The sequence below is a fragment of the Diabrotica virgifera genome, chromosome 7, assembly GCF_917563875.1.
Source record: "Diabrotica virgifera virgifera chromosome 7, PGI_DIABVI_V3a".
Taxonomy (NCBI): Eukaryota; Metazoa; Arthropoda; class Insecta; order Coleoptera; family Chrysomelidae; genus Diabrotica; species Diabrotica virgifera.
Window position 1 is genome coordinate 138,031,649 of NC_065449.1, and position 12,488 is coordinate 138,044,136.

Below are 12,488 nucleotides of genomic sequence, written 5' to 3' on the forward strand. Positions count from 1 at the left end.
ATTTATTAGTTTTCGAGATATTTTCATTTTTCAGAGCAAATTATTTTAGGTGTTTAAATTTATCTAAATTTTAAGTAAGCCATGACTGAATTGACAATTGAAGATTACCGATTATCAATCCGGTAATCAATGTAACACTGTAGCAAATAAAGAAATAAAAATAATTTATTAGTAATACATTTTACAAACAAAAACACAACCACTACATGCAACATTTTTGAAACAATTAAAAACTATCTTTTTATGTAAATGCAACAAATAAACAAAGAAAATTAGTAAAAAATTTTACACAAAAACACATAAACACAAAATACAATATTTTGTGAAGACAATTAAACACTAATTTTGTATGTAAATGTAACAATGTAACAAATAAAGAACGAAACATAATTTATCAGTAATACATTTTGCAAAAAAACATGTTTGAAAAAATTAGAAGCTACTTTTAATAAAATATTTTTAATATTTAATTACATAAGGTGTTCAAAATTATCTCCTAACACATTTATGTACGCATAAAAACGATCATTGAATGAGCTACTTACTCTACGGAGCATTTGTAAATTAACACATCGAAATACACTTTGTATTCTATTTTTCATCTCATCCCTTGTTGTTGGGGGTATTTTATAAACTTCATTATTAACGTAACCCCAAAAAAAGCAGTCCACTTCATTAAATTCTGGTGATTTGGGTGGCCAGGCTACTGGTCCATTGAAAAATGAAAATATCTCGAAAACTAATAAATTTAGACATAGGGAATGTTATCTAAAAATTAAAGTACGGTAATGGTACTTTCAATAGTGATATAAAATACAGGGTGTTCCATTTAAAATTACTGAGAAAATAATGTACTTGCGTTTTGACTCACCCTGTACTTGATATAAAGAAAATTAGCAATATCGACCATTCTTGAAAATTTTGACAATACGTTAAAAAATATGGCATTAATAAACCATTGTTATTTTGCTTATTTTTATTTATACAGGGAGTTGAACTTGTTAAGATTTTCATATAAAATTGGTTATAACTTTGTAAATACCCTGTATAACATAACAAACCTTTATATTTTTGTGATGGAGAAGTTAACAGGATTTTTAATTTAAAATAAAATATAGGGTGTTCCATTTAAAAAAAAACATAAGTTTGGTATGCCACTGTGTTATCGAACACCCTGTAACATTCTAACTAATTTTGTATTGTGAAGCTCAAAGGTGGCTAAAATTTTTGTTATTAACTTTTATTGCTATATATTACTATAGCGGAGTTATTGAGCTTTACCCTACTAATCAATCACCCTGTAGAGTTTTTTTATGTAAGTCAATACTTTTTGAGTTATTCGCGATTGAAAATGTTGATTTTTCGACAAAAAAAAACTACGTTTTCAGACGGTTTTTCGCATATAACTCAAAAAATAAATAATATTTTATCGAAAAAAGTATTCTTAGTAAAAGTGTAGCTTATAAAAAAATGGTAAAGTCTATAATGTCTAAAAAATATAATGGTATCAGTAAAGTCTATAAATTAAGTAAATGCTAAGTTGTAGATCATGAATAATACGTTCTTATCCGTCTAATTCCAAATCGAATAATTTAACGTGAAATCACAAAAAGTTAAACACTTTTCGGGAAAAGCTTATTAGCATTTTTAAAGTATTCAAAAAAAGCTTTATATTTATTTTTTACAAAAGTTTCTAGCATCAAAAATAAACGAGTTATACTGTAAAAATAAGTTGCACTCTTTTTTTGGTAAAAAAAATCGTGATAATCTCCCACTATTTAGCACCCTAAATAAAATTAATCGTTACCGCTTTACCATTTACTTTAACTCTATGTGTATTGTTTATAATATGATCTGTAAGTTTGATTGGTTTAAAGTGCTTATTTTTGAAAAAATTTGGTTTTATATATTAAAAACAAATTCTAAAAATTTTTGAATTTTCATGAGCTTTTTACCAAAAAAAGGGGGCCAACTTTATTTTGAGCGTAACTCGAGTGTAACTATTTTTAATTCTAAAAACTTTTATAAACTAAAATAAAGCTTTTGTTAAACACTTTTAAAAAAGTTTAAGTGAGTTTTTCCCGAAAAGTGCTTATTTTTTCGGTGATTTCACCTTGAAATATTCGATTTGGAATAAGACGAATAAGAACGTATTTTTCATGAGCTACAACTTTGTTTCTACTCGATTTAGAGACTTCTTAACTTATACACCATTTTTTTCGGTTTTTTATAAGCTACACTTTTGCTATAGATTTTTTTTCGATAAAATATTTACTTTTTGAGTTAGTTGCGAAAACCCGTCTGAAAACGTAGTTTTTTTGTCGAAAAATAAACATTTTCAATCGCAAATAATTCGAAAAGTATTGACTTACATAAAAAACTCTATAGAACGAAAGTTGCTTAGAATCAGTCAATTAATCAATTTCCGGTCTTATCTTGAACGTATGTTTTTGCACCCCCGAGAAGGGGTGACTGTTACCCCCCAAGTATAAGCAACCAACGGCACAATTTCAACTTTGAAGTGGAGGGTAAGTAGAACCTAAATCCAAATTTTCATGCAATTCGGAGTTGCCCCTGAAAATTACACGGTATCGCCGTATTTTCCGTTCATTTACTGGGCTAAATATAGTAATTTTGCGTCCGTAGATGTTTAGATTCGTAGTTAGGAGGGGAGAGTTGGACAAAACGGGATACCATTCTTGTTTATTTTTATTACGGAAAAAATGTTAAAGAAATAATCATATTATTATTTTTTATAGGTATAGCATTTATTGAATCACACAAAAAACATATTTTTAGCTATTTTTAATGACTGGAAAATAGTAAAAAAAATATTTATTAAAGTCCTGCACATCCCGTTTAGCATACCATGGTTGGATAAAACGGGATAGGTTCACAATATTTAATTTTTTGCATAAAATTATCTAAAACCTATATTTAAGTAGATATAAGACTGCAAAGCAAAATTTACCTCTGAAAAAACAATATCTTCAGTAGTCAGAAACTTAAAAATAGGCCTTTTTATGTTTTATTGCAAAATGGGAAATAAGAAATAAGACCTTTTATTTAGGACTTGGTGCGTATATCAGAACAAAAGTCGAAATTGTTGTTCTTATGTTGTTTGTTGTTCTTTTCTGCAGTATGAGAACAAGCTTTATAGCTATTTAAAAAATTAATAGGCCAACAAATAAATACGTGGATAAAACGGTACATAAAAAACTGTATCCCATTTTATCCAACTTAGAAGTGTCCCGTTTTGTCCAACTCAGACATTTTTCAAAACAAAAATGGCTCCTACCTAAACGTGAAAGTAAAATTAGATAGACTACACATGAGAATATTCGTTAATGAGTGCTTAATTAAATGTAATAGTCACCGGAATTATATGTTTAGATATGTAGGCAATATAATGTAGAAAACAACGCACTTAAAAGTACAAAGTACCAAAAAAATAGAGTCAAACAATTCTAAACACAACAAATTTTCATCAAATTATGGCATCGAGGTAATACGAAGTGAGAATGTTAAAATGATAACTGAGAACAAGTTTTCGTCGTTGTCCGATTGATAGCAGCCATAGTTGGGTATCTAGGCTAGGTATCCCGTTTTATCCGACTATCCCATTTTATCCAACTCTCCCCTACCCTTTCATTAAATGCTTTCCAATTTTTTATTTTGTTTTTTAGTTTTTGTTCAATAAATATAGACACCCTTTTGACCGCTCTTTTGTCCTTTAGTGCTCCGCTAAAAATGTGGACACATTTTCCAGTTAGTGTGATTCCCATTTTTCTTTGTTACTGTAATAATATATATATCGATATTTTTTGTTGTTGTAGTCCTGTAGTAACGTCTTTCGTTTTACCTTGCCTGTCTTGTATCCATGTTACAAAATTCATTGTCCTGCTTCGTCGCCGTGATCGTCGTCCAAGTATTCCATCGCCGTTGCCATAACTTTTTTGTAAGTATTGGGAGTCAGACTCAATGTCTTAACTCCCTACCTGGAGCTGGAGGGCCGGGTAGTTTTTTCTCAGGGTGTTCATTCCATATACTGATTGTCTTCCAGGACTTGAGAGATCGGTTTTCCCTTTAATATACGTCCACCTTCAGGGCCATTGGGTAGAAATTTATCTGCTTCATCTGCTGTTGGTCTTCGTCTATAACACTAGACAACGGACCCTCACTATCAGCCGGATCAGCTGAACGTTGGTCTTTTATAGAGGGGTTACTACTTGATCCCTCCTCTTTTTCCGGGCTTGTAACCGGCTGTAGATTGTAGAGCTACTCAGTTCATCCAAAAACTAACACAAGAAAAATTTATTAAATAATAAACTCCTAATCTTTAATTTCCTTTTACAAGAAAATCATACCGTTACAAAAAAGTAACACTTTGTCGATCAGTGATTATTAATATTTATCCTTCATAAAACATTCTACAAATTTTTTATCGAATTATTAACAAATGTGCACTTTTAGGTACCCCTATTTCTGTTAAAGGAACATATTGTTGTGTTACTTGCCTTTGTAGAGAATGAAAGACCAGTAATATATACCACTATTAAAACAAACAAACCGTATGAATTACAATCGACTAATATTCAAGATACAGAAAAGAAGACACTGTTAGGAGTTATTAAATCTGTAATCGAAACACCTAGAATCAAAGGGCTCGATGAGGTGGCAGGTCTTTGGGAAGTGAAGAAATTGTTAAAAAATCTTGTAATTTTACCAAAAACTCAACCTCAACTATTTGAAAATAGAAAATGCTTTAACAGCATATTACTGTTCGGTCCACCTGGAACAGGTAAAACGCACCTTGTGCATGCATTAGCTCATGACGCTGGAGCCTTGTTATTTTGTGTCACTGTAGGAAATATGTTATCACCTCTCGTTGGTCAGTCAGAAAAGTAAGTTGTAAATCATTACAGATATACCTAAAATTAGACTTTTTTGTTTTCTGTTGCCTAAACATTAGTAGGGGAGAGGCTTGTACCTTGAACCGGATTTTTTCAAAGCTCAATTATATTTAAGTTTTTAAATTTCAAGGAATAATTTTTGGACCAACTTGTAGTTTACACACCATTGTATACTATATTAAAAGGTCATTTTAATAAAACAAAACCAAACACATTTTTTAGAATTTTATTTATTAGAGCTAATTTGGTCCAAGGTACAAACCAGTACTGTACCTTGAACCACGTAGTCCTGTACGTTGAACCACCCGTAAACCTTTAAAAATATACAGTGCTAGTCAAAAGTCCGTACCCCCCCCCCCTCGTATATTTTGAACGGTTATACTTATAATAGTGACATTTCTAGGGAGGAAATAAACGGACGTACGCTTCTTAACTAGTTATAACAGGTGACGTAATAGTGACAGATGACTTTACAGCGCCACTGTGACAGATAATTTTTAATGGGACCTTATGGCAAGTGATACCTCGTTTGAAAGGTATCGAAAATGCCTATTCAGTCATACTAATTTTGTTTGAGTTTAAGCTAATTTTGATGAATAAATTAAATAAATATAAAATTGTAGTTTCGCATTTAATTAATAACAATTCAAAATTCCGCCTCTGATAACTTGTTAAAAAGGTTGATATTGACGTAAAAACTACTAAAGAATTGAAAAACGTCAACTTTTTTGACAAAAAAAACATAGGCGGACCTTTGAATTTTTATTAATTAAATGCGAAACTACAATATTATATTTATTTAATTTATTCACCAAAATCAAAATCAACTTAAACCCAAAAAAATAGCATGCCTGAATAGGTATTTTGAATACCTTTCAAACGAGGTATCACTTGCTATAAGGTCCCATTTAAAATTATCGGTCACAGTGGCTCTGTAACGTCCTCTGTCACTATTACGTCAGCTGTCATGACTAGTTAAGAAACTTACGTCTGTTTATTTCCTCCCTTCAAATTTTACTATTATAGGTATAACCGTTCAAAAGATAAGAGGTGGGGTACGGACTTTTGACTGACACTGTATAAAAAAAATTGTGTTATTTAACATTAAACCTCTCAAAATCTAAGTCAAAAACATGTAATCCTTTTTGCCTTTCAGACAAACCAGTCAGACTTGGTTCTTTAAGTTTGAGCAAAACATCTTCAATGTCAATGTCAAATTGTTGATTCACCACTTGGGCCTGAATATTTGTTGCTGTTCAGAATTCTCTTCAGATACTGGACCGTTAAGTAGGGACTTACAGCAGTTACTTGTGCAACATAAAACTGTCTTCTTTTTTCCCATTAATTTTGTACGGTCCAACGTATAAGACGTGATAGCGGTCCAAGGTACAAGACTCGGCCGAAAAGATAACAAAATGTGAATTTAACATAATAAAACGGTTGTGTTATATTTCTCTCTATGTTGTTTAACTACCTATTACTTAGTAGGGACATACACACCTTGTGATTTAATTTACGATACCTGTTAACACAAAAATTAGAAAATAAAATTTTCTATACTATAAATAGTTACTGTTCACGAAATAAAACACGATATTTTTACGATAGCCGCAAACGATTTTAAATCACGTTCAACAACTATCCACAGAAAGACGACGATTGTAGAAGAAATTTAAATAAGAAACATTGACAGTTCGCGCGCAAAATAAAAAAAAATGGGGTGGCCCATGGTACAAGCTGGCCCAAGGTACAAGCCTCTCCCTAACATGCCGCGCAAGATCGAGAACGATATCGGCAAATTGTTATGGAAGCTACCCACGCCTAAAATTTGGGCACGGTACTTAAAGAAGAAGAAACATTAGTAACAGACTATATGCTCTGAGCTTCGCTGGTGTCGCTCCTAGCGGATTACTAATGCAACTTTCACCGGTAATTTTTAAATTTATTATTTAATTGTTATCGCTTAATATTTACAACACAAAAAAGTAATTAAATTGTAATCGATTTTTTTAAGATTTTTCTAATCATTTTGACGTTCTACTGATGAAATATTAATTTCTTACTTCGGATACTTTCACAATTATCGTGTAGATGGCGCTAAGATTAATAGATTAGCGCTGTTAGCGATTAATAGATGGCGCTGAGCAGATGGGACGTGAATTGTAAATTGTAGAATTCCCTCATCTTCCTTAGTCTCAGCATCCGTATGGCTTGCAAATTGTAGAAGCCTCGGAGGTGTAACCAGAGAAGGTTCCCATTGTTTTCATTCGGGTGGGGTGTAGAATAGCATTATGTTGTTTTATATGCCATTAGAGTGAAAACTTAGTCTTTTTGCTAGCAGTTGCCGCTAGGGCATCTATGCCATTTCGTTCGTTGCAATCCGGGACTGCACGCTGGGGTTTGTTTTGGTTGGATCAGGGAGAGCAGCATATGTGCCTCCTGATGAGAGACTAATAAGTTTCGAAACCGGTAGGGGTGCTTGCAGCACTCTTTGATTGGACTAGAATATGGTTCGGCTGTGTTTTCGTTTTGCAACGAAATTGAAAATGGTTATTCATTTTTGATTTACATTTACTCTATGTGGAGTATGAAGGGAACCATTCTCGTTGGAACTTTACCACGCTGAGCAGATGGGACGTGAATTATAAATTGTAGAATTCCCTCATCTTCCTTAGTCTCAGCATCCGTATGGCTTGCAAATTGTAGAAGCCTCGAAGGTGTAACCAGAGAAGGTTCCCATTGTTTTCATTCTGGTGGGGTGTACAATAGCATTATGTTGTTTTATATGCCATTAGAGTGAAAACTTAGTCTTTTTGCTAGCAGTTGCCGCTAGGGCATCTATGCCATTTCGTTCGTTGCAATCCGGGACTGCACGCTGGGGTTTGTTTTGGTTGGATCAGGGAGAGCAGCATATGTGCCTCCTGATGAGAGACTAATAAGTTTCGAAACCGGTAGGGGTGCTTGCAGCACTCTTTGATTGGACTAGAATATGGTTCGGCTGTGTTTTCGTTTTGCAACGAAATTGAAAATGGTTATTCATTTTTGATTTACATTTACTCTATGTGGAGTATGAAGGGAACCATTCTCGTTGGAACTTTACCACGCTGAGCAGATGGGACGTGAATTATAAATTGTAGAATTCCCTCATCTTCCTTAGTCTCAGCATCCGTATGGCTTGCAAATTGTAGAAGCCTCGAAGGTGTAACCAGAGAAGGTTCCCATTGTTTTCATTCTGGTGGGGTGTACAATAGCATTATGTTGTTTTATATGCCATTAGAGTGAAAACTTAGTCTTTTTGCTAGCAGTTGCCGCTAGGGCATCTATGCCATTTCGTTCGTTGCAATCCGGGACTGCACGCTGGGGTTTGTTTTGGTTGGATCAGGGAGAGCAGCATATGTGCCTCCTGATGAGAGACTAATAAGTTTCGAAACCGGTAGGGGTGCTTGCAGCACTCTCTGATTGGACTAGAATATGGTTCGGCTGTGTTTTCGTTTTGCAACGAAATTGAAAATGGTTATTCATTTTTGATTAATAGATTAATTTATAATTGCATATTACAAAACATTAAAAAAACTTAAATTCAGTATTTAAAACGTAAGTATATTTAAGATAAAAATATATACCACAGCTTTGACCAACTAATATTTTTTATAATTAATGTTTTTAATTTTAATTTTAAATTAATCACTTTGACATTTATGTCAAATTTCCAGTAAACGTTTACTGACTTGTCACTACTGTCGCTCGCGAATTTTTAAATATCCCCTCTACGTACGAGCTCACAGCGTATAGGGAGCTTGCACATTTTTTTATTGCATAATAATGGTCAGTTTTGTTTAAAAATGAGATTTCCAAAATTTCGCCCTTCAAAAACTCATAATAACTTAGAAGTACAAATTTAAAATATTCTGTGTATTCAAACCATTTCAAACGACCCGTGACGTCACATAATTATATTTTATTTATGTTATGTTTATGGTTATATTTACATTTTTATGACATTTATCGAATACATTATAATATAATAGTCCAAAGTAATGAAGCTTAAAACAGGACAAAACCTCGCAATTTTTACAGAATGGATCGATTTGTATGAAAATTTAAGAATAAGTAGTGGATAGTCCAAGGATCAAAATCCATATAATGCTGAAAGGCGCTTTTACCATGGGGGTGGTTGCCACCCCATCTCGAGGGTGGACATTTTTTATTATAGTTTGATCGCAAACTTGGTAAAAACATTCATTCTAGGCAAAAAACGTTCAATACATTTTTTTGATAAAATGAACAGTTTTCGATTTATTCGCTATCCAAAATGTTAGTTTTATATCGAAAAAATCAATGTTTTTAATCAGTTTTCTGCTAATAACTCAAAAAGTTTTCGTTTTATCAAAACAACTTTGCTTAACAAAAATGTAGCTCTTGAAAAAATAAACAAAACCGTTTTTTCTAATTTTCTCTACGACTAATAGTAATCGAGCTATACTTTATAATATGGTAGCTCTTCTTCATCAAATGCTAAATATTGTAGTTTCAAAGTCAAAAGATGGGAAAACTATGCATTTTTCGAGGATAACTTGTTTAAACTACATAGTTTAAAGTATTTAAAAATATCTATCTCCAGAAATAAAAAAGTTCTCTATCTCAAAAATTAAGTGACTTATAATGAAAAGCATGTCAGTCCCTATTTTTTTCAGCGAAAAAGTGATTCGACACAACCCCCTAATCACCACCCTAATTTAAATTAGTCATTGACCTTATTTGGTCTTCTTTATCTATGTATTGTTAAGAGGTTCTAGAAGTTTGACCTGCTTAAAATGATTAGTTTAAAAAAAAGGAGTTAAAATCGAATAACGAATTTTTGTAGTTTGGTAAAAAATGCTTTTTCTTCAGAATAGAAAGGTTAGCATCAGAGATACAAAAAAATGTTTAAACATAAAATTGTAGCTTATTTATTTCCCAAGAAGTTGGTTTTCAAAAAAATTTTCTACGCCAAAAATTGAGTGAGCTATTGACAATTAAACCTTGTATTAACATGCAAAAACCACCTTTACCAACTCTTTCAAAGTCAGCTTTTTTTGCGACTGGGGATTTTAAAAGGATATAATATTAATAGCCTTATAGATCTTGCAAAAACCTACAAAATTCTTTATTACCAAACTTTCTAAGATAAAAAATGAAAAGTAACGAAATTAAAGTCAATATATTTTTTGAAAAAAAAAAGGAGAAATCCAATTGGAAGCATAATAATGTAAGTTGGCGCTGTTTTTAGTCATTAACCTTATTCGTTCTTCTTTATTTATATATTATTAACAGATTCTAGAAGTTTGACTGGCTTAGAATGATTAGTTTTTAAAAAAACTGGAGTTAAAAGCGAATAACGAATTTTTGTAGTTTGGTAAAAAATGCCATTTTCTGAATAGAAAGATTAGTATCAGAGATACGAAAAGAAGTTTTAATATGAAATTGTAGGTTATTTACCTAACTCCCAAGAACTTGGTGTGAAAAAATTTTTCCTACGGCAAAAATTTAGTGAATCGTAAATGAGTATAATATCGAAAAACATTGATTTTTTCGATATAAAACTAACACTTTCGAAAGCGAATAAATCGAAAACTATTAATTTTATCAAAAAAATGTATAGAACAATTTTTGCTTAGAATAAATGTTTTTATCAAATTTTGTGGTGAAAATATAATAAAAAATTTCCACCCCGAGATGGGGCGGCAACCATCCCCGTGGTAAAAGCGCCTTTCGACATCATATAGATTTTGATCCTTGGACTATCCACTACTTATTCTCAAATTTTCAAGCAAATCAATCCATTCTGTAAACATTTTTAGGTGAAAAGCTTTAGTTCCTGTACTATAAATGTTGTTTAGGGCCATTTTGTAAAAGTACAACTATTAAAAATCCCAATAAAATATTTATTGGATTACCAGCCGATAAAAAACAGCGTATAATATACATATTATGTACTTACTTATCTGCTTTAACTCCCCGAATTTCTCCAACGGAAAAATTTTCACCCTTTTGAAAATATGTGGCCGCCATAGACATATTTACTAGGTATAGATAAGTTATCAGACTGGCCTTTAGAAAAAGCCTCTTCGGTCATTTTAAAAAAATTGTCTTAAGTAATAAAAATACTTACGTAACTATTAATTACAAATTATCTTAACAAAAACAATTAAATATTAGTTCGAAATTGTCTTAACAAAAACACTCAAATATTAGTCAGAAATAGCAACTATCAAAATATTTATAAAACTGAGTGTCAGTGTCAAAACGAATGCCATTCCAAACCTAATGAACTAATGGCGAGGACATCCAATACTACAATGATATCACGTCACGACCAATGAGGGCGCGTTTTGGGCTGGCTGCTATAATTTGAATTTTTAATCGTCTTTAGGGGCCAAACAGCAGCAAGCAAAGTTAGGATAGCCATGCTGATCGCCAACATCCGGAACGGATAGGCACCTTAAGAAGAAGAAGGGGCCAAACGAAAGACAAAAAAACTGTTTTTCCTTGATATATGTTTTAAATTTTGTTCTATTGTGATTTATAGCATTTTTTGAATTTAAAATTTTATGCAAGTTCCCTATGATCGAGATTTTTATAGTCACAGTCCATTTCTACCAACTTTTTCATTATCTGTTTCAAATGTTCATTAAATTTGAATTCTTTGTGATATCAACATTTTCTTTGGCTGTTCTTTTTCTTTAAACTAATTTATAGCTGTCAGTATAAATTCAGTGTACACTTCTTGTTTCACATTTTAAAATGTTTTATAAAAGTTTAGTTCCCTTTTTCACGCTACTACATTATTTTAGCCTTTTTGACTCTGGTTCTTAGTTCCCTTAATTTACCAAAATGTCCATTTTAGTTTTTCTGATATAAGTAATGTCATTTATTATGTTATAAAAGCATTATTTGACGTTGAATACTGTTATATCAACATTTTCCTTGGCTGTTCTTTTTCTTTAAACTGGTTTATAGGTAGCTGTCAGTATCAATTCAGTGTACACTTCTTGTTTCACATTTTAAAATGTTTTATAAAAGTTTAGTTCCCTTTTTCAGGCTACTACATTATTTTAGCCTTTTTGACTCTGGTTCTTAGTTCCCTTAACTTACCAAAATGTCCATTTTAGTTTTTCTGATATAAGTAATGTCATTTATTATGTTATAAAACGCATTATAAAAAGCATTATTTGACGTTGAATACCTTACCTGAGATTATTTTACCATACAGTATGGTATCCTGTAAATCTTAATGGCGCCTTACCTGGGCGTGATGACGAAATTGATGATTTTTAATGAGAATAGGGATCGTGTGCTAGCTCATTTGAAATAATATTCAATTCTCTATTCTGTAATATAAACGTTAACATAATTATTTATACAGAGTGTCCAAAAAAAGTTTTTCTCTAAAATAATTATCTTATTAAACAAGAGTACCAATATTACATAAAAATGCTGTAGTCACTCCGAGGGGTGGGCAAATTCTTTTATGCGCGGGCCAAAATGAAATTTTCAAAATGTCTCCCGGGCCGGAGGACTATACCCAGTATGTAC

General features: G+C 32.0%; 1 protein-coding gene across 1 annotated transcript in view; it reads left to right on the forward strand.

Annotated features, from left to right (window-relative positions):
* LOC114331038 (uncharacterized) overlaps positions 1-12,488 on the forward strand; it is an 88,275-nt gene that overhangs the window by 35,558 nt on the left and 40,229 nt on the right. Inside the window, exon 3 of the mRNA XM_028280501.2 lies at positions 4,474-4,904. Within this exon, the coding sequence (XP_028136302.2) occupies positions 4,474-4,904 (431 nt within the window). The remainder of the gene's footprint in view (positions 1-4,473; positions 4,905-12,488) is intronic.